The 25,174-nt window shown below is 38.2% G+C and overlaps 2 protein-coding genes across 2 annotated transcripts in view; one reads left to right on the forward strand and one right to left on the reverse strand.

Annotated features, from left to right (window-relative positions):
• The window catches only part of LOC134823353 (protein RRP5 homolog), a 125,175-nt gene that overhangs the window by 75,641 nt on the left and 24,360 nt on the right, over positions 1-25,174 (forward strand). The window contains exons 9-28 of the mRNA XM_063834782.1: positions 1,630-1,746; positions 1,980-2,115; positions 4,004-4,128; positions 4,357-4,498; positions 4,697-4,850; positions 5,031-5,142; positions 5,293-5,370; positions 5,768-5,911; positions 6,684-7,570; positions 7,826-7,932; positions 10,523-10,704; positions 10,876-10,988; positions 11,170-11,296; positions 11,676-11,772; positions 11,954-12,109; positions 12,409-12,528; positions 12,710-12,853; positions 13,025-13,159; positions 13,833-13,939; positions 14,049-14,134. Of these exons, the coding sequence (XP_063690852.1) occupies positions 1,630-1,746; positions 1,980-2,115; positions 4,004-4,128; positions 4,357-4,498; positions 4,697-4,850; positions 5,031-5,142; positions 5,293-5,370; positions 5,768-5,911; positions 6,684-7,570; positions 7,826-7,932; positions 10,523-10,704; positions 10,876-10,988; positions 11,170-11,296; positions 11,676-11,772; positions 11,954-12,109; positions 12,409-12,528; positions 12,710-12,853; positions 13,025-13,159; positions 13,833-13,939; positions 14,049-14,134 (3,269 nt within the window). The remainder of the gene's footprint in view (positions 1-1,629; positions 1,747-1,979; positions 2,116-4,003; positions 4,129-4,356; positions 4,499-4,696; positions 4,851-5,030; positions 5,143-5,292; positions 5,371-5,767; positions 5,912-6,683; positions 7,571-7,825; positions 7,933-10,522; positions 10,705-10,875; positions 10,989-11,169; positions 11,297-11,675; positions 11,773-11,953; positions 12,110-12,408; positions 12,529-12,709; positions 12,854-13,024; positions 13,160-13,832; positions 13,940-14,048; positions 14,135-25,174) is intronic.
• Positions 8,287-9,734, reverse strand: LOC134823356 (uncharacterized). Its single transcript, XM_063834785.1, has 3 exons — positions 8,832-9,734; positions 8,522-8,626; positions 8,287-8,405 (listed from the first exon to the last, which is right to left on the reverse strand). The coding sequence occupies exons 1-3, from the start codon at positions 9,651-9,653 to the stop codon at positions 8,367-8,369; spliced, it is 966 nt and encodes a 321-aa protein (XP_063690855.1). The 5' UTR covers positions 9,654-9,734; the 3' UTR covers positions 8,287-8,366.

The following is a 25,174-nucleotide window of genomic DNA, read 5'->3' on the forward strand; positions in this document are numbered from 1 at the left end:
AAAAAATTTCAGCTTCCAACTCTTCCATCTTCGGTCCCCACCGGCCACGCCCATATTTTATTGGTTTCTTATACAGGTAAAATATCTAGAATCGGCTTTTTTTAGTATGAAGGAGTAATGTTAGCTGTTTAAAATTCGTTATTCAAAAATAAATGTCATGAAGGCATTTCGTTTAATGTGGGTTTTAAGTTCTGATGATGTTGAGAACCACGCCCTTGGATGGCCAAGCCCATTTAAGAAAATTAAATTTCGGGAAACCGTATTATTTTAGTTTTATTGTTTAATGATCTGAATTTTTTCACATTTCACATTTCCATATGTGATAGTAGTGAATAAATTGATGATATAAACGTTCTAAAGTGCTAAAAATATGGTAGAACTACATAATCTCTGGTCGAAAAATATCATGTCAATTAATGTCAGTATTCCAAAATTTTGCAAAACTGACATTGACATTAATTGACATTAATTGACATTAATTGACATTAATTGACATTAATTGACATTAATTGACGTTGCATTCCCCCCGTTTTGCTAGAGTAGGAACCGACCGGTCTAAGGTTTTGGCTGCCGGACCAGAAAAGACCGGATATTCCGGTTTGTCGCATTTTTCCGGGCCGGAACCGGGTAATAAGAAGAAGATATTTAAGGCTGCCGGAAAATTGAGATTAATCCTTGATTGTGGGTTTTATCAATTATAATATTAAAAGCCATGTGGACACAATGAGAAAGTGCTTACAGTCCGACTAACTGTGTTCACGCCCTATTTCAAATTTCAACCAAACTTCTGCGCTGTGAGCAGCAGTCACTTGTTGATATGTTGTGCGAGCAGTGCAGAGGTCACTGATTGATCTGCTGTATGAGCAGAGCTAGAAACGAGTTGGAATAAAATCAAAACATTGCAAGAATTCACTGCGCCTTGCCTAGCACAAATGTACAAATTGCTTCAGTAGTAAAGCCCAAGATCCAGCAGCCAGTGCAGCTCTTATAAGTTCGTGGCGTCAATATAACCGAGGATAATGTCCAAAGTTTTTAATGGCATGATGGCCTTTGTTTTAATCCTTGACATGTAAGGGGAGTTAGCAACGGGTTTGTTTACCACAATAAAGCAGGGACCCTCTGGGCTCTGCTTGAAATGCTCATAAGTAAAGCATAAATGGTAGCTGTTTTGACTCTAACCCACTCAAAAATCTCACATCAACGGGTCTTGAACATTCGCTGACAGATAACAGGCGACCGTGGAGGCGTGGAATTTACCGGTCACTGAGAGCAATGGACTGGATGCCCCTTAGTAAGAATTTTGACAGAAATATTATACATTTTAGGAACACTTAAAAAAGAAATGTCCTGTTGAATATCCGGCCAAATTTTTGGAAACCGGACCGAAACCGGAACCGGAACCGGAGATTAAAGCCGAATATCCGGCTGGAACCGGATTCAGCCGGATATCCGGTCAGTTCCTATGCTAGAGGAGCTTTATTTCTACTATGGTCCATGGAGATATTTCTTCTTCTGGCTATTAAATATATTTACTTGTTTACTTAAAAACTTACTATGTGTTATTTTATCGCGATGTTTCTTTTATTCACAACTAAATAATCCCCGTTTGACCCTGAATATCCCTAACAGGGCTCCGTACACCTAATACATCTGAAGGACATGTACAACAGTAAGAGTGTACTGGAGGTGTACCCTGCTAAACGCAAGTTAGCCGCCAGAGTCCTCCTCATTAACCCTGAAAACAAGGTGAGTTGTACCCTGTCTTGATGATGCTATAGGTTCATTTTAGTAGATAAATTAAGGATTTACTGTGTGATAAGGTACACAATTCTCTACTGTAGCTACTCACTAGAATATTTGGTTAGAAGTTGTAAACATAATGTAACAGTGTAAATCATTGTAAATGTAACAGTGTAAATGTAACAGTGTAAATCATTGCAAATGTAACAGTGTTAATGTAACAGTGTTACAACTCTCAGACAGTGCTGTTGAGTACATTGAACTGCCATGTAACCATGGAGACACCCTGCTACCAACTAAAGAAGGGTGATGTGGTGGAGGATGTGGAGGTGGTCAGGGTTACTAAACGTGGGGTGTATGTCTCACTTGATGACGGTCAGTAGTCTGTACTTCAGTCAGTAGTCTGTAGTTTAGTCAGTAGCATGTAGTTCAGTCAGTAGTCTGTAGTTCAGTCAGTAGTCTGTAGTTCAGTCAGTAGTCTGTAGTTCAGTCAGTAGTCTGTAGTTCAGTCAGTAGTCTGTACTTCAGTCAGTAGTCTGTACTTCAGTCAGTAGTCTGTAGTTCAGTCAGTAGTCTGTAGTTCAGTCAGTAGTCTGTACTTCAGTCAGTAGTCTGTACTTCAGTCAGTAGTCTGTAGTTCAGTCAGTAGTCTGTAGTTCAGTCAGTAGTCTGTACTTCAGTCAGTAGTCTGTACTTCAGTCAGTAGTCTGTACTTCAGTCAGTAGTCTGTAGTTCAGTCAGTAGTCTGTAGTTCAGTCAGTAGTCTGTACTCCAGTCAGTAGTCTGTACTTCAGTCAGTAGTCTGTAGTTCAGTCAGTAGTCTGTAGTTCAGTCAGTAGTCTGTACTTCAGTCAGTAGTCTGTACTTCAGTCAGTAGTCTGTAGTTCAGTCAGTAGTCTGTAGTTCAGTCAGTAGTCTGTAGTTTAGTCAGTAGTCTGTAGTTCAGTCAGTAGTCTGTACTTCAGTCAGTAGTCTGTACTTCAGTCAGTAGTCTGTACTTCAGTCAGTAGTCTGTACTTCAGTCAGTAGTCTGTAGTTCAGTCAGTAGTCTGTACTTCAGTCAGTAGTCTGTACTTCAGTCAGTAGTCTGTACTTCAGTCAGTAGTCTGTAGTTCAGTCAGTAGTCTGTACTTCAGTCAGTAGTCTGTAGTTTAGTCAGTAGCATGTAGTTCAGTCAGTAGTCTGTAGTTCAGTCAGTAGTCTGTAGTTCAGTCAGTAGTCTGTAGTTCAGTCAGTAGTCTGTAGTTCAGTCAGTAGTCTGTACTTCAGTCAGTAGTCTGTACTTCAGTCAGTAGTCTGTACTTCAGTCAGTAGTCTGTACTTCAGTCAGTAGTCTGTACTTCAGTCAGTAGTCTGTAGTTCAGTCAGTAGTCTGTACTTCAGTCAGTAGTCTGTAGTTTAGTCAGTAGCATGTAGTTCAGTCAGTAGTCTGTAGTTCAGTCAGTAGTCTGTAGTTCAGTCAGTAGTCTGTAGTTCAGTCAGTAGTCTGTAGTTCAGTCAGTAGTCTGTACTTCAGTCAGTAGTCTGTACTTCAGTCAGTAGTCTGTACTTCAGTCAGTAGTCTGTAGTTCAGTCAGTAGTCTGTAGTTCAGTCAGTAGTCTGTACTTCAGTCAGTAGTCTGTACTTCAGTCAGTAGTCTGTAGTTCAGTCAGTAGTCTGTACTTCAGTCAGTAGTCTGTACTTCAGTCAGTAGTCTGTAGTTCAGTCAGTAGTCTGTAGTTCAGTCAGTAGTCTGTAGTTTAGTCAGTAGTCTGTAGTTCAGTCAGTAGTCTGTACTTCAGTCTAGTCAGTCTTTATATCACTTGTATTAATACTGCCGTGTATGAACCTCGAGACCTCATGCTATGGTCAATATGAATGATAATGAACAAAAATGAATATGATTATATCGTATAAATGATAGTGAATACGAAAGTTTTAGTTATTGATGGATTGCACTACCCCGAGGCAGTACTCTGCATTAACGCCTTAAAATGTTTAATTACAATCAATTTAAAGATATACACACATACATAAATATAATAACACTATTAGGGAATGAAAATAGTTCTTATCTCTTACATTAATTTAGAACAGTAATACAGAGTCTGAAAGAATGTCACAGATATCTTATCAGGAAAATGGCAGTGAAATTGTTGGATGGCGTGTAGCATTGTAAAATACCTCGAAGATAGTCATATTTCGTTCTGCGATAAAAGTTTTGTGTTTCGTTGCTGTACTTCCCGCAACTTTAATCACACCTTTTATCACACTTCCTATCAGATATCACGGGATTTGTCCACCTGAAGAAGCTGCAAGACAAGGAGACAGAGAAAGTTGGAGCTAATTTCAAGGCTGGAACACAGCACAAAGCCAGAGTCATGGGCTTCAGGGTCCTGGATAACTTGGTAAGTACTATCTACACTCCGGACCTAGTGTATAACACCTTTACACTCGGTACTTTTAGTTATTGGTCGAATTATAAAATATTGGCACAGTTTTTTTTCAGTTTTTCTCTGTTGCGAAGTAGAATTGTTTTCTTCTGAACTACAAGCGTATGCCCGCCAAATAGGTTCAGCTAAACGAATAATCAACACTCGTGACCATCTATATTTGTTAACAATGAAATATCCCAGGTCCAACTATCTTTAAGACAGTCAGATCTAGATAAACCATTTCTGTCGTACCACGATATAACAGTGTGCAGTGTTGTCATGGCTACTATAGTCAGCATTGAGGACTTCGGGCTGGTTGTTAAGCTTGCGGATAACATCAGAGGTAATTATTCTGTAATGTCTCCAGTTTATTTAGCACCACGTAGATGTTCCATTTAACCTAATGTATTATTGATTTGTCATTAAATTCTCTGTTCCACAAAACCAGCCTTTGATACATCTCGTGAGTTATACGATAAGATATTACACATCATCTGAGCGTTTTATTAATCCGACGATCTAACTGAGCACGTGACCGCAGGTTTTGTACCGAAGATCCACATGGCTGATATCAACATCAAGAACCCAGCTCTCAAGTTTAAACAGAATCAGAGGGTCAAAGCGAAGGTGCTGACTGTAGACCCTTCTAAACGCAGACTGACTCTAACATTGAAACGGAGTGTCGTCAAAAACAGGTTTCTTTATTGATCATCATGTTGATTTCTAATCCGTGATCGGTACAAGAAGTTTATCAACCAGAGTGAGATTTAATTTGTCTGAATTACGAAATTTTCAACTTTAACATTTTTCGTTTTCTAAAAGTTATTCGTTGTCTCAAAACTACGACCAGAAGTAATAAAACCTGTGGTTCCTAGTACGGCAGATGTGACAGGATACGAGACACTTGAAAAGAACCAACAAGTAACTGGTTGGATAGCTGCCATAAAACAGTTTGGTATCATCATGAACTTCACCTCTAAAATCAGGGTATGCAGAGGAGCGATTTTCTTTAACTCAAATATGATCTTAGTAACAGTTTACGACTTTTTTAAACATCTTCTGTTGTGTGTTCTGGAGATGCAATTTTTTCCCGATTAGGATTAAAGTTGCTTAATTGTTAATCCTTACCATCCTCAGGGTTTGGTTCACTCAAGTGAAATATCCAACGTGCCTATGACCGAGGCAGATATATGCAAACTGTACAGACTCGGGCAGGTCAGTTTATAAAATATGGTTTTTCTGTAATTTCGCGCCTTTGTACAAAGAAAACGTGGTCGGGGCAGTCACATTTTAAATTCTAAAGCGGAACGCGCGGAGACGTATTTGCTGAAAATTTGTCATCACGCGAATACATTACCACATCCGTGTAGAATTACCGAATAACGGGGGAAAATTTCGACATCGAATCCCGCTTTTCGCGGCGCGAGAGAATATTCGCGAAAAGTATGGGACGAACGTAAGGTTTGACATTGGATTTGAGAGGGTACATATACTTAGAGGCTAGAGCCTGGATCACGTGAACCGCTATACCGGGTTTTTATACTGTGCATTTTCCTTTCCCCGAGAAGTCCGGTGTATATGCAACTTTATGATCTCATGACTTTCATTTCAGGTTCTTTCTTGCCGAGTGGTCCACGTGAACCCAGAGAAAGAGAAGCTGTCTCTCAGTTTGAACCTACTGGAGGAATTTGACACTAAAACCAGCGAAGAAAAGTCCGCCAGATGGGCTAGACGAGGACAAATTCACTCCTGCACAGTAAGATAAACAGTCTCTCTTATTGGTTCACATTCACACTTAAATAAATCTGCACTTCGTTACGACAGCACTATATCACGACAAGGTTATCATGGGTTAGGGTTATAGCGCTGTTGTAATCATATAGGGTGGAACCATCTGTAAAGCTGGCAATTTACTGTCCGTATCTGTTAAAGTCAGCTCTACAATTATCCTTACTACATACCGATGCTGTTTGCATCCTTACAAACACTGATGAGGGGGGGGGGGGGGGGGGGTCCAAGGGGAACTTTGGGGAACTTTGGGAAAGTCCCCCAAGATTTCTGAAGTTCCCCAAAAAAAAGTTCCCCAAAACTCCCCAAAGTTCCCCAAAATTCCCCAAAATTATTCAAAATTATTCAAAATTATTCTAAATTATTCAAAATTATTCAAAATTATTCAAAATTATTCAAAATTTCTCTAATATACATTAATACCCATTAATGTTAACATGTATGTTATTATAAGGTATAATCTTAACTTACTTGTTGATACTTGCAGCATGATAATTTTTTTGGCATGATAATTTTTTTGGGGAACTTTGGGGAACTTTGGGGAATTTTGGGGAACTTTCTGAAGTTCCCCAAAAAAAAGTTCCCCAAAATTCCCCAAAATTATTTGTTTCATTGATAATTTTTTTGGGGAACTTTAATTTGGGAAAGTCCCCCAGGTTTCCTGAAGTTCCCCAAAAAAAAGTTCCCCAAAACTCCCCAAAGTTCCCCTTGGACCCCCCCCCCTGATGACACTATTGCAGGTACTGTCACGTGCTAAAGGTGTAATCGAGGGCTTTATAGTACAACTAGACGCTACTAAAGAAGAAGCATTCCTCCCAACCCACCACCTATCAGATTACGCCACACTGTCTGATCAGAAAACTAAACATCTCCAGCCAGGTTCCAAGATTGAACCTGTCCTTGTAATCAGCAAGAAAATGAAGAAGGTTAACGTCACCGCCAAATCGTCCATCGTCAGCTGGGCCAAAAGTTTCAAGGAAATGCCCAAAATCTCAGACCTGTCAGTGGGAGATTTTATCGTGGGCTACATCAAGGATTTCAAAGACTATGGCTGTTTTATTGAGATCGGTAACGGTTTAGTTGGGCTGTGTCCTAAATCTTGTCTGGCTGACAATTTCGTCAGCAACCCCAAAGATGTTTACAGTTTAGGAGAGACGGTTATGTGCAAGATAACCAACATAGATACGGAAAAGGAGCGTTTGTTGGTCAGTTTAAAGCACTCCGACGTGGGGTCAGAACCGTCTTTAACAGGATCTAAACTATTGGAGGGGTATTTCAAGGAACTGGACACATTTGCAGATACCGTGGACCAACCTGCGGGATCTATAGTGGAATGTAACATTGAGAGCGTATCAGAGAAATGGTACGAAGTAAAAGTTGGAGAAGCGCCAGGGATGGTTGATAGAACCTGTGCTGAGGGCGAGCTAAAGGCTGGAGATAAGAGGAAAGGGGTTGTTTTGGATCACAATGCAGGAACGTATTATCTGTCTCTGGAGCCGGAACTGGTGGAGAGTGTCGAGGGAAGGGGGAAGAGGAAGAAGTTGACTAAAGGAGCTGAGATGTCTGCCACTGTAGTGTTAACGACTGAAGATTACTTTGTAGTTGTTCTACCTGGGGCTGATCACAGGTTTGTACTTTTGTGATTTCATCTCAGAAATCTTTATGATCAGTTTTTTGATGTTTAGGCCATGTTTGTGACTTAAATATGTTTTATAGTCCAAATGTTACCATGTTAGCTAAGGATCTTGATCATTGGGTTAATATTTGTATGTACCAAGAAGAATTGTGACATTTCTGTCGAAATATCATATACCTCTGATACTTAGGGTTCTACATCTTATGATAATAAGTATCTCGCTTTAACAGTATTTAACTCTACTAGGTTTGGGTACGTGCACCGCAGAGCTCACCTCAGTGATCTAGGAAGCAGTTACAAGGATGTCAAGTGTGGTGATGAACAAACAGTCACTATCAGCAGGGACAAGAAAGGTAAGACCAGTCAGTCTGTACTTATTATCTCGTGGACATTATAGTTGTAGTTTGTTTTCAATTTGTATTTGGACAAATGTTAAGTTTTCGGGAAGTAAGGATTACACATTTTAGTTTAAAAAGTCATAAAATGTTATCAAACATTGATTTGGGTCGGGTATTTAATCAAGTATCACCGATATCATCATCAATTTCATAGATAGAAAATATTGAATTTAAAAAGAATACAACTATAACTGCAATACCGTCCAATTTCTTTATGGCTTTACAATCTACATCACGATAAACTATTAAACAATCGTTAAACAGACAAGACAAGATAAAGAAATTAACAAATGGCGAAACAAAATTATAACGTCCAATATTATGCTCGCTCGATTAAATTTTCTCTCAAGATTGGCGGCCTCAGTGCAGCAGGCGCTCTGTGATGTTCACTATGCGTCTGTTTCTTCCAGCTTGCCGTACATCATAACCTGCGGAAAATGATCGTCAAAAATAGTTTCATGTTGCTTCACAAAACTATTACCTGTCACGTGATGTAAGGTACCCAGTCTGTAATCCTATTGTAATAGACAATAGTATAACTTACCGTGGTGAGTTTAGATCGTTTGAATATGATAACTGCAGCAGCTATGATAGCACCTAGCACTAAAATACCAGCTGTTACTCCCAGTCCTATTCCCATAGCTTTGCTCTGAAGGAGATGGGAAGTGTTATTATCTAGAGACTATAGGTCTGTTATGTTTTGTAAAATGTATACTGGACATTGCCTAACAAGTATCAATAGCTTAAGATTGAACATATAACGAAAGCTATCATAGCACAATTTAATCAGATATTATGCAGGGCCTAATTGAGTCAAGACCTTAAAAAATTGATTTTCGTCATTAAGTTTATACCGTTTTGGGGTGTACAGTGACGCGTGCCTCTCCCATCATCTTATGTTGGTGGGTGTGGTTAACTGCTGAATTACAACGGTACGTGAACTCTATCGGATTAGAGATGACATTATTCTCCAGCTCACTGGTAGAAACTGTCAGGACCGACCCGGGCAGGTTGGTAGCAGTCCTCTTCACAGTTCCACATGTGAACCTGTCATCATCAGCGCAACTCACTGTAGTCTCAAACCCCTCCACCCCGTTCCACAGCGTCCACGACAAGTCATCCAGCGCTCTTGCCACATCTGTTTTGCAGGTTAAAGTGTAGGAGTTTCCCACTGTCACGTCCTGTTGTGCTGGGAATATCATGAAGGGGTGGAGCTCGTCTATATCGCTGATGGTCTTTTCGTTTGAAACCAGTACACCTCCTCCGCTTAAAGTCGTGATGCACTTAACTTCTGCTTTCTCGTGTTGCTCGAAATGAAGTGCACTGCCAAACTGTTTTATGTCTGGTCTGTAGTATTCGTTGTACATGCGATCTTTAATTGTGCCGTTCATTGAGATTGAAATGTCCTCAATTGTACCCTCAACTAATTCCTTGCACTCTTCTGGCACTGCTGCGTTGAGTCCACAGGTCACAACAATTGGTTTAAACTCGTCCATACCCTCGTCCAGGTCGATGTACACGCTGTACGCTTGGAATGAGCCCTGTATCTTCTGGAATGTGGTTGCGTTAGAGCAGCTTTCTGCGGTCAGGTTGATGACCTCAGTTATTGTAGATAATACTGGGAGTGTATGTAGAGTGAAGAGTAGGATCTCCAGAAAACCAAATGCGAACTTCATCACGAAATCTGGGCTTTAACTGGAGATATTTTCTCTGTAGAAATGCTATACTGAGAACAACAATGAACAAGGTCAAACTACAAACGAAGATTATATAAATAAACTAAATGTAGGAAGTAAATAATATCAAAACTGAAAGGTAATGGTCACGAATTTCTATCAGGAATATTTCTTAATAATAATATTTGGCCTATAAAACTCAATTATCTCGACGAGTAAACGGCCATTTGTGAGACATATCACCATCATACATTCCATCGAAAGACAAAAGATAAATATCACATCAAACTGCGGTAATTGTAACGTCTTACACTTATCTATATTATCGAGATTATTGTTAAAGGCTTATACTTAAGGATTATATTATATATAATATAATCCTTAAGTATAAGCCTTATGATATAGCCATATGATATAGTATATATACTATATCATATGATTATAATTATAAGTTTTGTTTTGTATTGCTTGTTTAGGGAGCATTCTTACCAGATTGGTCCAGGGTGTGTAAAAATAAAAACCGGACGTCAATTCCGAAGCGTGAACATGACGCCTTTTCATAAAAGAAGATCCCATTAAACTATTCGTATGTTTACGTAACTAATTATTCGAGATCGATTCTCAAATGTATCGCAGATTACGTCCATCAATTGTAATATAAAGCGAACTTTGTCAAACAAAACCTTCTCCTCGCTTGGATACTTGGATGTCACGTTTTTAGAGATTCTTGGCATTGTCTCACCAAAATGATAAAGCATGTCCCAAAACATGGACAATTAAGACAATACTGAGCAGAATTGAGGGAGCTGAAACTGTTCTGTGCACAAAACTCGGAACCCTCAACACTACTTATAGCCCCCACTCTCCAGGTACGAGACTGTTACTCTCATTTGTGAGTCCCACCCCCGAGACCGCTACCTCGCAACCACAACTTAAGAGGAGGAGAGAAGACCATGTTATCAAGTTTGACGATATCAATATAGGAGAAGTTTACACTGTCACTGTAAAGAGTGTAAAGCAACTTCAGCTCAACGTTCAGCTTAGTCAGAAGGTATTTGGAGTTAGCAAGTCAGATTTGTTAATGGTAATTCCTTGCATTCCAGATGTCTGTATGTCTGGTTGTCATGACGTACTGTAAATCGCACTAGTTTTATTTAGGTACTTGTGAGCTTAGATCAGAATTTTTAAAGTTTAATAAATATTTCAAATATCTTTATAACAGGTAAACGGAAGAGTACACATCACAGAAGTCACTGATTCGCCTAAACCTAGTAGTAACCCGCTCAAGGAATACAAACATGGTGATAGTCTACATGTGAAACTCATCGGATTCAGGTTAGTTCTACTGGTAACCGGGCAGAATATCTCTCTTTTGAACTAAAGACAATTAGCATTGAGAGTGACACTCTTAGGATTACTCCATGCCATATATCGTACCGACTGTTTCGAGATCCACTCGATTATAAGACTTAATAGCCAATTGCAATTAAACAATTTATTAATTAATTAAATTTAGGCATTCCAAGACCCACCGCTACCTCCCAATAACTCGGACTGACTACGTGAGATCAATGGGCGAGTTTAGTCTACGTGACTCTGTCATCAACTCAACTAAAGTCAGGGAAATCAAGGAGAACGAGAAGGTATTGTGCATGATGCCCAAATATATGCATACTCTTTGTGACGTCATCAATATGATGACGTCATCTATGCTGAACTGCTTGTCTCATACTCATAGACTCGCAGTTCACGGTCGAACCACAATGTTTATTGCTTGGTTTATCCTGCAAACTTTAATTTGATCCAAACCATGTAAAAATGAATATTCATTTTTGAAGAAACACGAGCTATTTCCTCTTCAAACAGGTATTTTTCACGATTCAGCTTTTTTCGTTTGAAACTTTAAAACTTTCACCTATGTAATAAGATCAATTTATGAAGATACAAACATTTGTAACATTGCTCTGCTTTCAAAGTTCTCACCACGTGTTGTTTTTGCCTCTTCTTACTCGTTTCACCTAGGTCGATGAAACAAAGGACTTGATATCTTCCCTAGTGGTGGGGCAGCAGATTACTGGTTACGTGAAATGTATAGACCATTCCGGTTTCCTCTGGATAAGTAAGTTTTACATCTCAAACTCAATGTTTTAAATTCTACTGACATAAGTTCAGCAGTTTGATCCAGCGGCTGTTGGGCTTCTAAAAACTATACCTCCAAATAAATTTCAGTTGTTATTTTTGACTAAATACCTCTTTTGTACAAGGACTCTACAATTATTCTAACCATCCTCTCTTGGTAGGTTTGAGTCCAGGAGTAGAAGCCAGGCTGTGGCACACACTGACCTCTTCTGACAAGGAGGAGGTAGAGAAGTGGACAGAGAGATTCACTGTGGGACAGTGTATCACTGCTACTGTCTTCAGTACCCGAGATAACAAGATAGATCTCTCCCTTGTTGGTTAGTACTTATTACTGTGAGCTTACATAGTACTTAAGCTCTAAGCTTTAAGCTCACATTATAGTACTTGTTAGTTGGAGGTGGAGTTGATAAGTCGATAATATATGGAGGTTCAAACCTATACACACATTGTCTTCAATAGACATTTTGTTGAGTGAGGTATTTTGGTGATAGTTGGCAGAACTGGTGTTTACTGCTGAGACGTTACCGTATGAATGAATGAGGCAACGTTATTTTTCTATAGTATCGATCCAATAATTCAGTGGCTGCTTTTTTGGCTAATGTTACTTATTCCCTAGGTGCCTTGGCTGCAGATGCCAAGTTCTGGTGCCTAGTAAAAGGAACCCTGCCTGGTATTGGTGTAAAACTGCAGCTTACAAACAGGGACTTTGGTATCGCTCCACTCACCGAACTTAATGGTGAGTAAAAAGTCATTTCAATACAGGTGTTAGTTTGCATTTTCTTTCGATCTCAGTGGAACTACTTTACTGGAACTAGCATAGTTTAACTTGGATTATTTTTATAATCATTAAAAACCAACATTATCAAGAGGGGAATTCCTAATATCGCTAATTCTAATTAAATCCAAAACCCCACAAGATAACTACACTAAAGACCCACTGTCCAAGTACCACGAGAACGACTTGGTGCAGTGTGTAGTAGTGGTCCCTCCCACTAGCACGGACAGACGTATGACACTGTCTCTCAGGAAATCTAGGACCAGTCAGCGCTGGAAGAAAGCCAGTTCGTTAACTTCTTTATCACATTTCTCATATTTCACATATATCACCATATATAGAACTAACATATATTACAATATTTTACATATTATTTTATACTTACGGGAATCGCGAGTTCTGCGGTATTCTGCTGAAGTGGTCTCATAACACTAAAAGTAAAGCGATTTATTTTCAGCTGGAGGTCGGAAGGCAGCTAACAAGATTATCAGTAACCCGGCGGATCTTGAGGTTGACTCAGTGTACAGCGGCTATGTTAGATCCACTTCAGCTACTGCTGGCATTTATGTGTCCCTCGGATACAACGTTACAGGTATAATCAGTGTAAAAACGTAATAGTGATCTGTATGGTTTTCTATTCTTGATTGTAGGGAAGCTTTTTTCCTTTTCACCCTTTTGAAAAAAGGCAATAGTGAAAGGTTACGAATGGAGGTTTTTGCAGAAAAACGTGGATTTTGGAGAACGAGATAGGTGGGTTTAAATATGTCGTGTGTTCGTTCGTTACCATGCAACGAAAAAGTTGGGCGCGCGCGAGGATTGCTTGAGGAGATGTGATGTATAGATAGCCTGTGATCTATGAATGCGCGGCGCGACTGTGTATATGATGCATGTATAGTAATGTATAATATTACTATTAGGTAATACACCCAATTTGTACGTGGCACGCGTAGTGTATTGATGTGTACACGAGTATAGTTTACCTTTGCTGATAATTTCTTGAATTACAGATACAAGTTAAGTTCTACGGCAATTGAACTGAATTTCAAGTGTTTCCCGTATTTGATGCATAATTGATCAATATTATTATCATGAAGATTGAAGTGAGCTGATTGGAGCTTATAGTTATACTTAAATTTATAGTAAATGTGAAATGGAAATCTAGCGTCCGCCAAAACGAAACAACGGGCGCAATTCTTGTTGTAACTCGTCTTTACCTAAAGAGTGGTATACTCTTACCTGTAATCGTCATTGTACCACATTTTCAGGACGGGTGCTTATGAAGAACATGTCTGATAATTTCCTCAAGAATTGGGAACCCATGTTCCCCCTTGGAAAACTCGTGAAAGTATTCGTACTGCACACAGATCCTAAGGTTTGTTTTTAATATTTACTTAAATTGTTCAGAGGACTTCAAGAAAAGTATCGCTGCCGCTGTGATGAATACTGAAATCAATCTTTTAATTCATTTTTTTCCCTTGTAGGTGGAATTAAGCATGAAATTGTCTGACCTGAAGAAAGGAAGCAAGAAGGAGGAGGAAGAAGAGGGAGGAGAGGAAGAAGTGCAAAGGTAGGGTTTTAGGAAATCTCATTTAATGTCTCTGTTAGTACTTCTCCTGAATTTAATGTAATTTTCCTCTCGATAATAATAAAAGAAATAATAAAAGATATTGATTTATTTGCGAGTGACTCATGAGTCATGAGTATCATACGAGCAGTCTCTGCATCTGACAGACTGATGGTTGAATTGAGCACTACTCGATCAAGTTCCCCAGTGTTAGATATTTCCTACGAAAAGCGCCCAAATATCGGAATACCTAATTGCAAGCAGGAAGAAAGTTATTCTACAATGTACAAAGTAATTATGTTACTAACTATGCCTCTCGGGGAACACTATCGAACACTCCAGGCAAATAAAGTCCCGCTTCTCCTTATGTTTTATTCGAGTGTGCTGAATCATGAAAAATTGATGGTAAGATATAAGAATAAAAAGTTGCTATGAATTGAATCTTTGAGTACACGAGACATTTATCGTGGCAAAATGGCGGCATAACTCAGATTCAGAGGCACAGATGACAAAAGTAGATCGTTACTAGAGTATTACCTTTTGCAGATCGCACTTCGTCTGATACTTCCTACTACAAGTTTGACAAACAAAATTAGCTTTGTCGGATATAATTCTAAAAATGGTTATGATCGATAATAATCATCTTTCTAAAAGATCTGATCTAGTTGGTAGTTTAATATTGTGCCTTGCCGATTTAAAATAATATATAATATATATGTGTAGTCGAAAAATTTAACCTATAGTTTTTCCAATCTAATCTGTTTCCTCAAAACATGATGTAGAGTGTTCGTTTGTGCAGGCCTCTTGGTAGTGTCACTAGTGTATCAACACTTTGTTACCTGCCAACCTATCACGTTTATCTTGTACAGTACCTTTCTCCTCCTCTGCTCTTGTCTGAGTGCTTTGATAACAGCAGGGTGTTAATAAACGTTTGAACATTACAAGCAGTATTAATAACAGAATTGCTTATTGTAATTATACTTTGTTTCTTCTCGTCGGTATTGTCCCGTGGGTGTAGCTCTAAACGTTCCGGCCGTAAAGCTTTATCCATTGTTGACAGTAACTGGTATCTGTCTAGAAGTCTATATTATCAAGGAATTGATTTTGATCCTGAAATATATAACTGGGTAACCCAGCAATATCTTAATCTACGAGTCGCACATCTGATAATTTAAACCAACATTGTAATTTAACTTTTTCTTCGCACTATCTAGTCTGTCGTCTCCGGTCTCATGGCCATAATTACCCAGATTAACAATCTCACAGGATTTAAAACATTTTTTCCAATGTACATACATGTTATAATGGTTCAGAAATTATCTACTTGCTTAGTCGGATAACGGATTCCGTTATCACTTAAAAAGAATTATTTTCAGACTAAAATAAGAAAGATAGTCAATTATGAATTAGGTATACGTACCTTTTTCAAATAATCTTCCAGGGATCGTAAATCTTTGAGAGAAGGATCTAGGATTGAAGTTATGTAGTGTATCAGGAGCGATGGAAGTCGTGTGTCCCATTTACACAATCTTGAAATGTCAATCATCAGAGTCCGATTCTCGTCTTCTTTTCTCCCTGACTCGAACTTAAAGAAATTTCCCGCTAAATTCTTGTGCACATCGCCGTTTTGGCAGTTGCCAGTTGAAAACTTCCACGCTCGGCAGAATTATAGCTGAAGTAGGGTCTGGTTAGTCAAAACTTTAAAAATTAAAATTAATGGAATAGGATGAACGTTTGTGCAAACATACCTTCTCCTTCTCCAACTTTAACCTCTTAGTTTTTAATCGTCCTGACCTCGCCACGGCCTCCCTTTTCATCACCGTTGGCGTTACTGCTGTTGTGCCCTTTCGGACCTTCTTCGTTGGTACTCCATGTACTCCAGTCTATATTGGAATGTCCAATTAGTTCGTTTTCTCATAACAATATAGCATATGTAGGGGTTTTTTTATCACTTCTGAGAGGTTTTAGAGATCGATTCTCTAAAATTTCTCAATTTTCCGATTTTTCCGATTCCGATTTTGGCCTCATCAACCCCCCCCCCCCCCCCATAAACTCACAGTCTCTGATAAACTCACAGTCTCTAATAAACTCACAGTCTAATAAACTCACAGTCTCTAATAAACTCACAGTCTCTAATAAACTCACAGTCTCTAATAAACTCACAGTCTCTAATAAACTCAGAGACTCTGATAAACTCACAGTCTCTAATAAACTCACAGTCTCTGATTAACTCACAGTCTCTAATAAACTCACAGTCTATAATAAACTCACAGTCTCTAATAAACTCACAGTCTCTGATAAACTCACAGTCTCTGATAAACTCACAGTCTCTAATAAACTCACAGTCTCTGATAAACTCACAGTCTCTGATTAACTCACAGTCTCTGATAAACTCACAGTCTCTAATAAACTCACACTCTCTAATAAACTCACACTCTCTAATAAAATCACAGTCTCCAATAAACTCACAGTCTCTAATAAACTCACAGTCTCTTATAAATTCACAGTCTCTGATAAACTCACAGTCTCTAATAAACTCACAGTCTCTAATAAACTCAGAGTCTCTGATAAACTCAGAGTCTCTAATAAACTCACAGTCTCTAATAAACTCACAGTCTCTAATAAACTCACAGTCTCTAATAAACTCACAGTCTCTAATAAACTCACAGTCTCTAATAAACTCACAGTCTCTAATAAACTCATAGTCTCTAATAAACTCACAGTCTCTGATAAACTCAGAGTCTCTGATAAACTTACAGTCTCTGATAAACTCACAGTCTCTAATAAACTCACAGTCTCTAATAAACTCACAGTCTCTAATAAACTCACAGTCTCTAATAAACTCACAGTCTCTAATAAAATCACAGTCTCCAATAAACTCACAGTCTCTAATAAACTCACAGTCTCTTATAAATTCACAGTCTCTGATAAACTCACAGTCTCTAATAAACTCACAGTCTCTAATAAACTCACAGTCTCTGATAAACTCAGAGTCTCTAATAAACTCACAGTCTCTAATAAACTCACAGTCTCTAGTAAACTCACAGTCTCTAATAAACTCACAGTCTCTAATAAACTCACAGTCTCTAATAAACTCACAGTCTCTAATAAACTCATAGTCTCTAATAAACTCACAGTCTCTGATAAACTCAGAGTCTCTGATAAACTTACAGTCTCTGATAAACTCACAGTCTCTAATAAACTCACAGTCTCTAATAAACTCACAGTCTCTAATAAACTCACAGTCTCTAATAAACTCACAGTCTCTGATAAACTCAGAGACTCTGATAAACTCATATGTAGGGGTTTTTTATCACTTCTGAGAGGTTTTAGAGATCGATTCTCTAAAATTTCTCAATTTTCCGATTTTTCCGATTCCGATTTTGGCCTCATCAACCCCCCCCCCCCCCCCCCCCCATAAACTCACAGTCTCTGATAAACTCACAGTCTCTAATAAACTCACAGTCTAATAAACTCACAGTCTCTAATAAACTCACAGTCTCTAATAAAATCACAGTCTCCAATAAACTCACAGTCTCTGATAAACTCACAGTCTCTAATAAATTCACAGTCTCTGATAAACTCACAGTCTCTGATAAACTCACAGTCTCTAATAAACTCACAGTCTCTAATAAATTCACAGTCTCTAATAAACTCACAGTCTCTGATAAACTCAGAGACTCTGATAAACTCACAGTCTCTGATAAACTAACAGTCTCTGATAAAAAAATGTAACAACTGCGTTGTTATGAATCACTTGAATGTCCACCGAGAATCTTCAGTCCTCGATGGGATCCTACATTCTACTACAAAAAAGATAACAAAGCTTTGTCCTGAGCATCAACTCCCGGACTCCATTCCACCAACTCCTGAAGACACGCTAGATAGAGACAACGCTGAACCCTTCACTAGCCCAACTACACAGCAAGGATCACAAACATCCCTGCTCCCATCACCTCCAGCCGATGTATTGCAGCCACAAACATCCTTGCTCCCATAACCTCCAGCCGATGTATTGCAGCCTAGTCCTCCAGTTGCAGTTGATCACCCCCCCTTCTACAAGCAAAGTAGGACCCATTCGGAGCAACTGTTCGGACAACTGTCCGCGGACAGTGGTCGGGCTATCTCGATACTGCCCATTTGGCACCTCCAGCCGATGTATTGCAGCCTAGTCCTCCAGTTGGATCACAAACATCCTTGCTCCCATCACCTCCAGCCGATGTATTGCAGCCAAGTCCTCCAGTTGCAGTTGATCACCCCCCCCCCCCCCCCCCCTTCTACAAGGGCTATCTCGATACTGCCCATTTTTCAAGTACAATCTTGAAATGTCAGTCTTCACAGTCAGTTTTCTCCCTGACTCGAACTTGAAGAAATTTCCCGCTAAAATTCTTGTAGACATCACCGTTTTGGCCAGCTTACCAAATTACACTAGTGTGTCAGAGTATGTTCTCTTAGGTTATCTGCCGGTAAAAACCGTCTCCCACAGTACCACAGTCAGTTTCTGTTCTGATTAGAATAGTAAAGCTGGTCTCAATACGCTTCTTCCTCGCATTATATGAAGCGTTTGTAACAAATTCAAAAATTAATTATTAAAATCAAATAAAATTCATAAGACTTTTACAATATATAACTAAAAATTGTTTATTGTTGGCTTCCGAAGGAGGTGTAAAGGAAGATCAACAGAACTTTTATCGATCCATCAACCTTCCTAACTTTCCTTCCAAGACATCGCCGTTTTGGCAGTTGCCAGTTCTAGTTGGACACTTCCACGCTCAGCAGAATGATAGCTGGTTAATCAACACTTTAAGAATTAAACATTATAGAATAGTGATATTCAATAATGATGTTCAATAATTTTAACTATTTGAATTATTATTATAAATCATAAAATCGTTCAATGGGTACTGTGTCTATTGTATTAACAATATGTATTTCTACGTTCGCTGCCTGTTCTGCCATGTATTCAATCTCCACTCTAAGGTCCCGAATCGTTCTCTCCGCCCTTCGTAGTCTTTTCTTCAGGTCATCTAATTCGCGTAGGTCATCAGTGTAAGCGTTAGTAAGGGATGAAACTGCCTTTAAAAGGTCTCGCGAAGTAGCCATGAAGCAAGATGTAACTAAAAGAGGGATAGAAGGTTAGAAAAATAAAATAAAAGGAGGTGTTTAAAGGTAAACGGAAAATTACAACTCCATTTCACACAAAAAAACCAACTCATCTATTTCACAAGCTACACCACACGATGTTTCCATTTTCTTCTTCCACTTTTCATTAATGATATTATTGTGGTGACAAGTGTAATAAGTAATAAATTTAATGCGGGTGTATATATCCATGATATTTGTGATACTGCGCTCCGTGCCAAGCTTGTGATTCTATTGTTCAACAGATTGTGTGTTGACAAAACCCTCCAAATTAGTATTATCAACATCCCTAAGATGTGTCTATCAAGTTTTGGCAGTTGCCAGTTCTAGTTGGACACTTCCACGCTCGGCAGAATGATAGCTGGTTAATCAACAATTTAAGAATTAAACATTATAGAATAGTGATATTCAATAATGATGTTCAATAATTTTAACTATTTAACTTATTATTATAAATCATACAATCATTTAATGGGTACTGTCTATTGTATTAACAATATGTTAAAACATCGACAGTGATGGCTTTTCCCGTTTTAATTGATAGGTGGTCAAATATAAGAGACCCCACATCACAATTTTCGAAAGCATCAGAACTAGATTTTAAGGCTGCTGGTTCAAATCTATTTTTTCCTAGACTTCTGGTAAGAAAATAAACCCTAACTTTCATGTGGTCCCCCATGTGACGTTTCAACCGCCATGCAGTTGGAAAGTTCTTCGCACAGATGGGACAGTTTTTTACCTCTCTCTTTCCCTCCGTCCTGGCGGCACAGCCAACCATATGCCTCTTCTTGACATCAGTCCGGAGGAACTGCTTCCCACAAGTGGGACATGCTGGGACAACTGTGCCATTAGTCTTTCTCCCATGTCCAGAACTAGTTCTGTGGCGGGATAACCCGGCCTGTTGGGCGTATTCACACCCACAAACCTCACATTTGACGGCCATCGCTAGTTGTACTAATATTCTATTTTCTCGATCGAATGCCGCCCCTGAATTTGGAGGAATTCTTTGTCAGCTTTTCTGACTACAGATTGAAAATTTTATTCTCAGTAACTTAAGTTGAAGTAACAATATGCAGCCTTGTGTTGTGTTCCCTGTAACAATATATCACTCCTTGTGGAATGTTGAGTTTATAAAATTGGATTCCTTTTAGTATGCTTTGTATAATACCGGCTGTAAAGGAATATATAGATTAATTAAGCTGTCGGATATACGACAAGATAAATCGTCGAAAAACAAACTCAGTTGAACTGTAAAAAATTGCAAAAGAAGCTAACTCTAATCTCGTCTTCAACTTTTTTCTTAAGGCTGTATAAAAATTGCTGATGTTTCTGTACTTTCTGGGGTGAAGGACTGACCCACGTGTCTAGGATGGGTCTTGTTTTTCAACTCCATTTCACAAAAGAAACCAACTCATCTACTTCACAAGCTACACCACACGATGTTTCCATTTTCTTCTTCCACTTTTCATTAATGATATTGTTGCGGTGACAAGTGTAATAAGTAATAAATTTAATGCGGATGTATATATCCGTGATATTTGTGATACTGCGCTCCGTGCCAAGCTTGATCACATTCATGATCAGATTTCCTCTAGGCATGCCTAACCCCCTTTCCATTAACATGGCTAGTTTTGATGACGGAGCAACAGGGTTCTTCTTGTTGAAGACCTTTCTTATCATCAATAGTGAAGCACACTGTGCTTCTTTGCCCCCATTTCCATGCTTGAACACAAGAAAAAGTTCTTTGGCAGTTAGCTTCTTTGAGTTAATCTTGTGAACTGTGGCAACAAACTTGTCCCGGGTCAACTCGTGAGCCCTCTTCGTTTGGGATGAGTGTGGTGCAACCATGTTGATTTGTATGAACTTACTGAAATGAATATTTGGATGACAATTTTGCGTTATGAAATAAAAATTCTGAGTAAGTACATTTACATTTGATGTAGTTGAATTAATATTGAATGAGATGTGTTGACAAAACCCTCCAAATTAGTATTATCAAAATCCTTTTAAGATGTGTCTATCAAGTGAGTGGTGATTCTTTAAATGAAACCTGTCTAACAATATGTATCTACCAATCAATTTATTTATAGGGTGAGCAGTTGTGTGGTTTAACTTGCTAGCGTCTATCTTGGAAGTCGCACATGTTTTGAAACTTAATTCCGCTTTCCTATATCCTGTTTTATACAAATCAGGGAAATCAGATAAGGAGTTTGTATTAAAATTAAATTAATAAAATCAATATATTATTTAAGATCTAGAAGAAATCAGGATTATCAGTATTATTATTGAAATGTATCGTTTGTGTTCGCCACCTTGGCCATAAATCTAACCTGAAAACAATGTGGATAGTCTCCATAACAGCTAATGGGGAACAATCAGGACAGTTTTTATTTTCCTAAACAGATATTATTTTAGCAGGATACCAAATTTCAGCTTCATCAATGCAGTGCACCGCGACAAAACTTTGTGAATGGAGGGTATTAAAGAAAGGATCATCAAAGGATAGCTTTGTTTGATTCCACATCTGAAAATATTACATTAAAAGTTCATCTCGATATTAAACAATCATTACTATTACGAAGCATAGCTTTGAATTATTTTTAAAGGGAAAAAACAAACTATTTTTAACAAAATGTCATACCGATAACATTTCTTTTTCTTTTGTTGAAAGTTTTTCTTCCTGAAAATTTGATGTTGGAATATTTGTCTCCTTGATAGTAAATTGGACAAAAAGATGCAACAATTATAAAGAAAATAATCAATATTGAAGTGCTATTAACAAAATAGACAGCTTACCATGAACTGTTAGGCTTATCAGGAGTTCCGTATGTAATGTTTATGATTTGAGACATTCTTAGCTGTCAAAATATTTATTTATTTTGCTATTATTACATAATTTGACATAAGTTTATTTTCAACTGTATATCTCTCACAGTTTCAACTGTAATTTCTCAAAATCAAAACTCCTGTGGGGATGTTTTTTCATTTCATTATGTTTTGCAGTTGCCTTTTGTATGAATAGAAAATTGCAGGGTCAATAAAGTTGAAATTTGATGTTTCACTAATTGGCTTAACCATAGTCTTAAAATTTTCAATACGTTCTTTAAGTGGTATAGGATCCATTTTTCTTGTAATTTTGTTTAATATTTTTTCTTTGTAACTTTGGTCAGGAACATAGTTGTTGCAAATAACAAGTTTTTGATACTTAAGTTATTATTGAAGATCTAGAAGAAATCAGGATTATCAGTATTATTATTATTATCAAGATTATAACTACTATTCCTGTCATGTCTGAAAAGGCAAAAGTACAGGAGATTTTCATAGAGGTGGTAACGTATGACGTCACAGATTCAGGAAGGGACAAAAACTTGCGAATATAAACAATTCCATACGGACAACAACCACGAAGAACACCACTAGATCTACCAACAATACTAGAAAAGTTTTTTCTTAGATTTGTGTGTACTGTACTTACTTACTGTACTTACTGTAGTAAGAATCATTTCCCGAACTCAGATTAATACGACTTATCTGGTGACGTGTCCCTCCTTTCGTTTACAGCTTAAGATTTTGGCAGATTTTGGCAGATTTTCCTTATTTATGTTCCGGCTCTTGATGTTCCGGCTCTTGATGTTCCGGCCATTAGTTTGAGTCGTTCTAACGGTATCTGGAATTCCTCAGGGCGATTTCATAATTTTCTTTAAAATTTCTTCTAATTATTATTTGACTTGATCTAACTGCTCGTACTATCAAGCGTGATTTTCATCTTTCTGTTTCGTCGTTTCGATCAACCAAAGGAGAAAAATATTTGGGTATTAAATTTCAGACACAGTGTCTCCCTTTCTCCATCTCCTTACTCGATGGCCTTATTGAAGTTATGGTCCAGTAGTCCTAGGTACATGACCTGCCTTCCGTATGTTTCGTACTTACCCACGTGTGCAGACAGGATCTTGTTTACCAACTCCATTACATAGTCTAAAGATTTCCATTTCCCTGGTTCGACACCTAGTCCTGCAGCATTATTTATTTTGATATAAAAACGAAATTGTTTCGTAATTTTCTTTAAATTTACGAAATATTGTTAGAACTTTAGTGTGGTGACACTTTACAAATTTAATGAGTCAGTTAAAAACAGACATCGCTATTAAAACCTGTAATAAATATCATAACAAATATATAACAAATATATCGGATATATCCGATACATATATAAAACGGTGCATTTATAGCATCTATAGATTCTAAGAGTGTCTCTACGGAACCTCACAGGAACTTTTTCCTTGATTCCCTCAACTACCTGATGTCAGGAATTAGTAAAACAAATTCTATAGCTTCAAATTGTCCGACTTCATATCATCCATCTCTGCAGTCAACTCTGCGATTTGTAATATAAGGACTTCAATCTCACGGTTTTTCTTCTTGAGAATGGATTTTATTTACAATCCTTTGCGTTTTTGTAGCATCTCGTCTTTCTCGGTTCTCTCTTTTATCTTTTTCGACGCTCTCGCAAGTTTTTCTTTAAGCCTTTACACTTTACAAATTTATTGAGTCAGTTAAAAACAGACATCGCTATCAAAACCTGTAATAAATATTATAACAAATATATAACAAATGTATATATACAAATGTTATATACATTTGTGGCTGTTAACGGAACCGTGGAGGCAGAACTTGGCTTCGTCGGTCCACCAGATGTTTCCGATAAAGTTTTCGTTTGTGACATCTTTCGGAAGGAACCAGTCAGCAAAGCGTACTCTAACTGGTGGATCCTGAGGCTGCAGAGTGTGGTGAACTGTCCAGCGATAAGGGTACAGTTTAAGTTCAAAGTCTATTTGACTTTGGTATTTGACTTTGTACTTTCTTTTAGATTGTGGAGTGATGTCACGTTTATCCAATAACTCGTCACAGAGTCTCCTCTTTTTTTCATATAAATTGCTTTCTGAGCAGCCTTAAAATTTTGTGTCGCTTTCAATTTGTCGGTATCCAGACTGAAATAATGGCTTATGTAGAGAAATGATCGACACCTCAATTTAATTTAACCATGATTCTTACAATCGTATGTTGTTTTTGGTTTTTATTTTTCAAGAAATGAATAGACGCATTTTGATAACTACACCAAGGTAGTAAAATTAATAGTGTTATATCATAAAAGTAATAGTGTTATATCATAACATATAGAATATAGAAGATATGTCTCAAAGGACTAAATTATTTTGATATAGGGATATGTCACAAAGGACTCACTCCCACCTGCTGTTGGCGGTCCACCACAGCAAGGTTGAAATATTATTTAAGTTAACTACGGTCAGCAAATCATTCTCCTCTTTGACTTTATTTAGTTCATGAAGTGGTCCTTTAAACCTCAGCTTTATGGCCAATCTTATGGCCTCTTTGTGTATCTTGAATTCCCCCCCCCCCCCCCCCCCCCCCCCCCCCGAAAGAGTGGTCGGTACATAACGTCGTTCTTATTCTCAACCAGGAATTGCATTATCCCCTGTATGGTTTCTTGCATTAAATTCTCAATCTTCTCCATGACCGCTTCTATGGTCTCAGTCCTTTCCAATAGTTTTTTGGGGTTCCAGATCCCCAGGAGATCTTTTCTGATTTCGTTCTGGTCCGCTATGGACACGAATGCGTGGACAGGGATGTATGGGGTTTTCCGCCACAGCATGGCGAGAGGGTGATATCCCGGTTTAAAGAAGTTCGAAGGCGGGGTTTCTGCCCAGGGGCAGCGAAACAAAGTCTGCGGGGCTATCTCCGTCTGCGGCAGCTAGAACTTTAGTGTGATGACACTTTACAAATTTAATGAGTCAGTTTAAAACAGACATCGCTATTAAAACCGTACCTGTAATAAATAGTATAACAAATAACAACAAATTTCGATTGTCTAACTTCATATCG

Source organism: Bolinopsis microptera, chromosome 11, assembly GCF_026151205.1.
Source record: "Bolinopsis microptera isolate Bmic1 chromosome 11, MBARI_Bmic_1.0, whole genome shotgun sequence".
Lineage (NCBI taxonomy): Eukaryota > Metazoa > Ctenophora > Tentaculata > Lobata > Bolinopsidae > Bolinopsis > Bolinopsis microptera.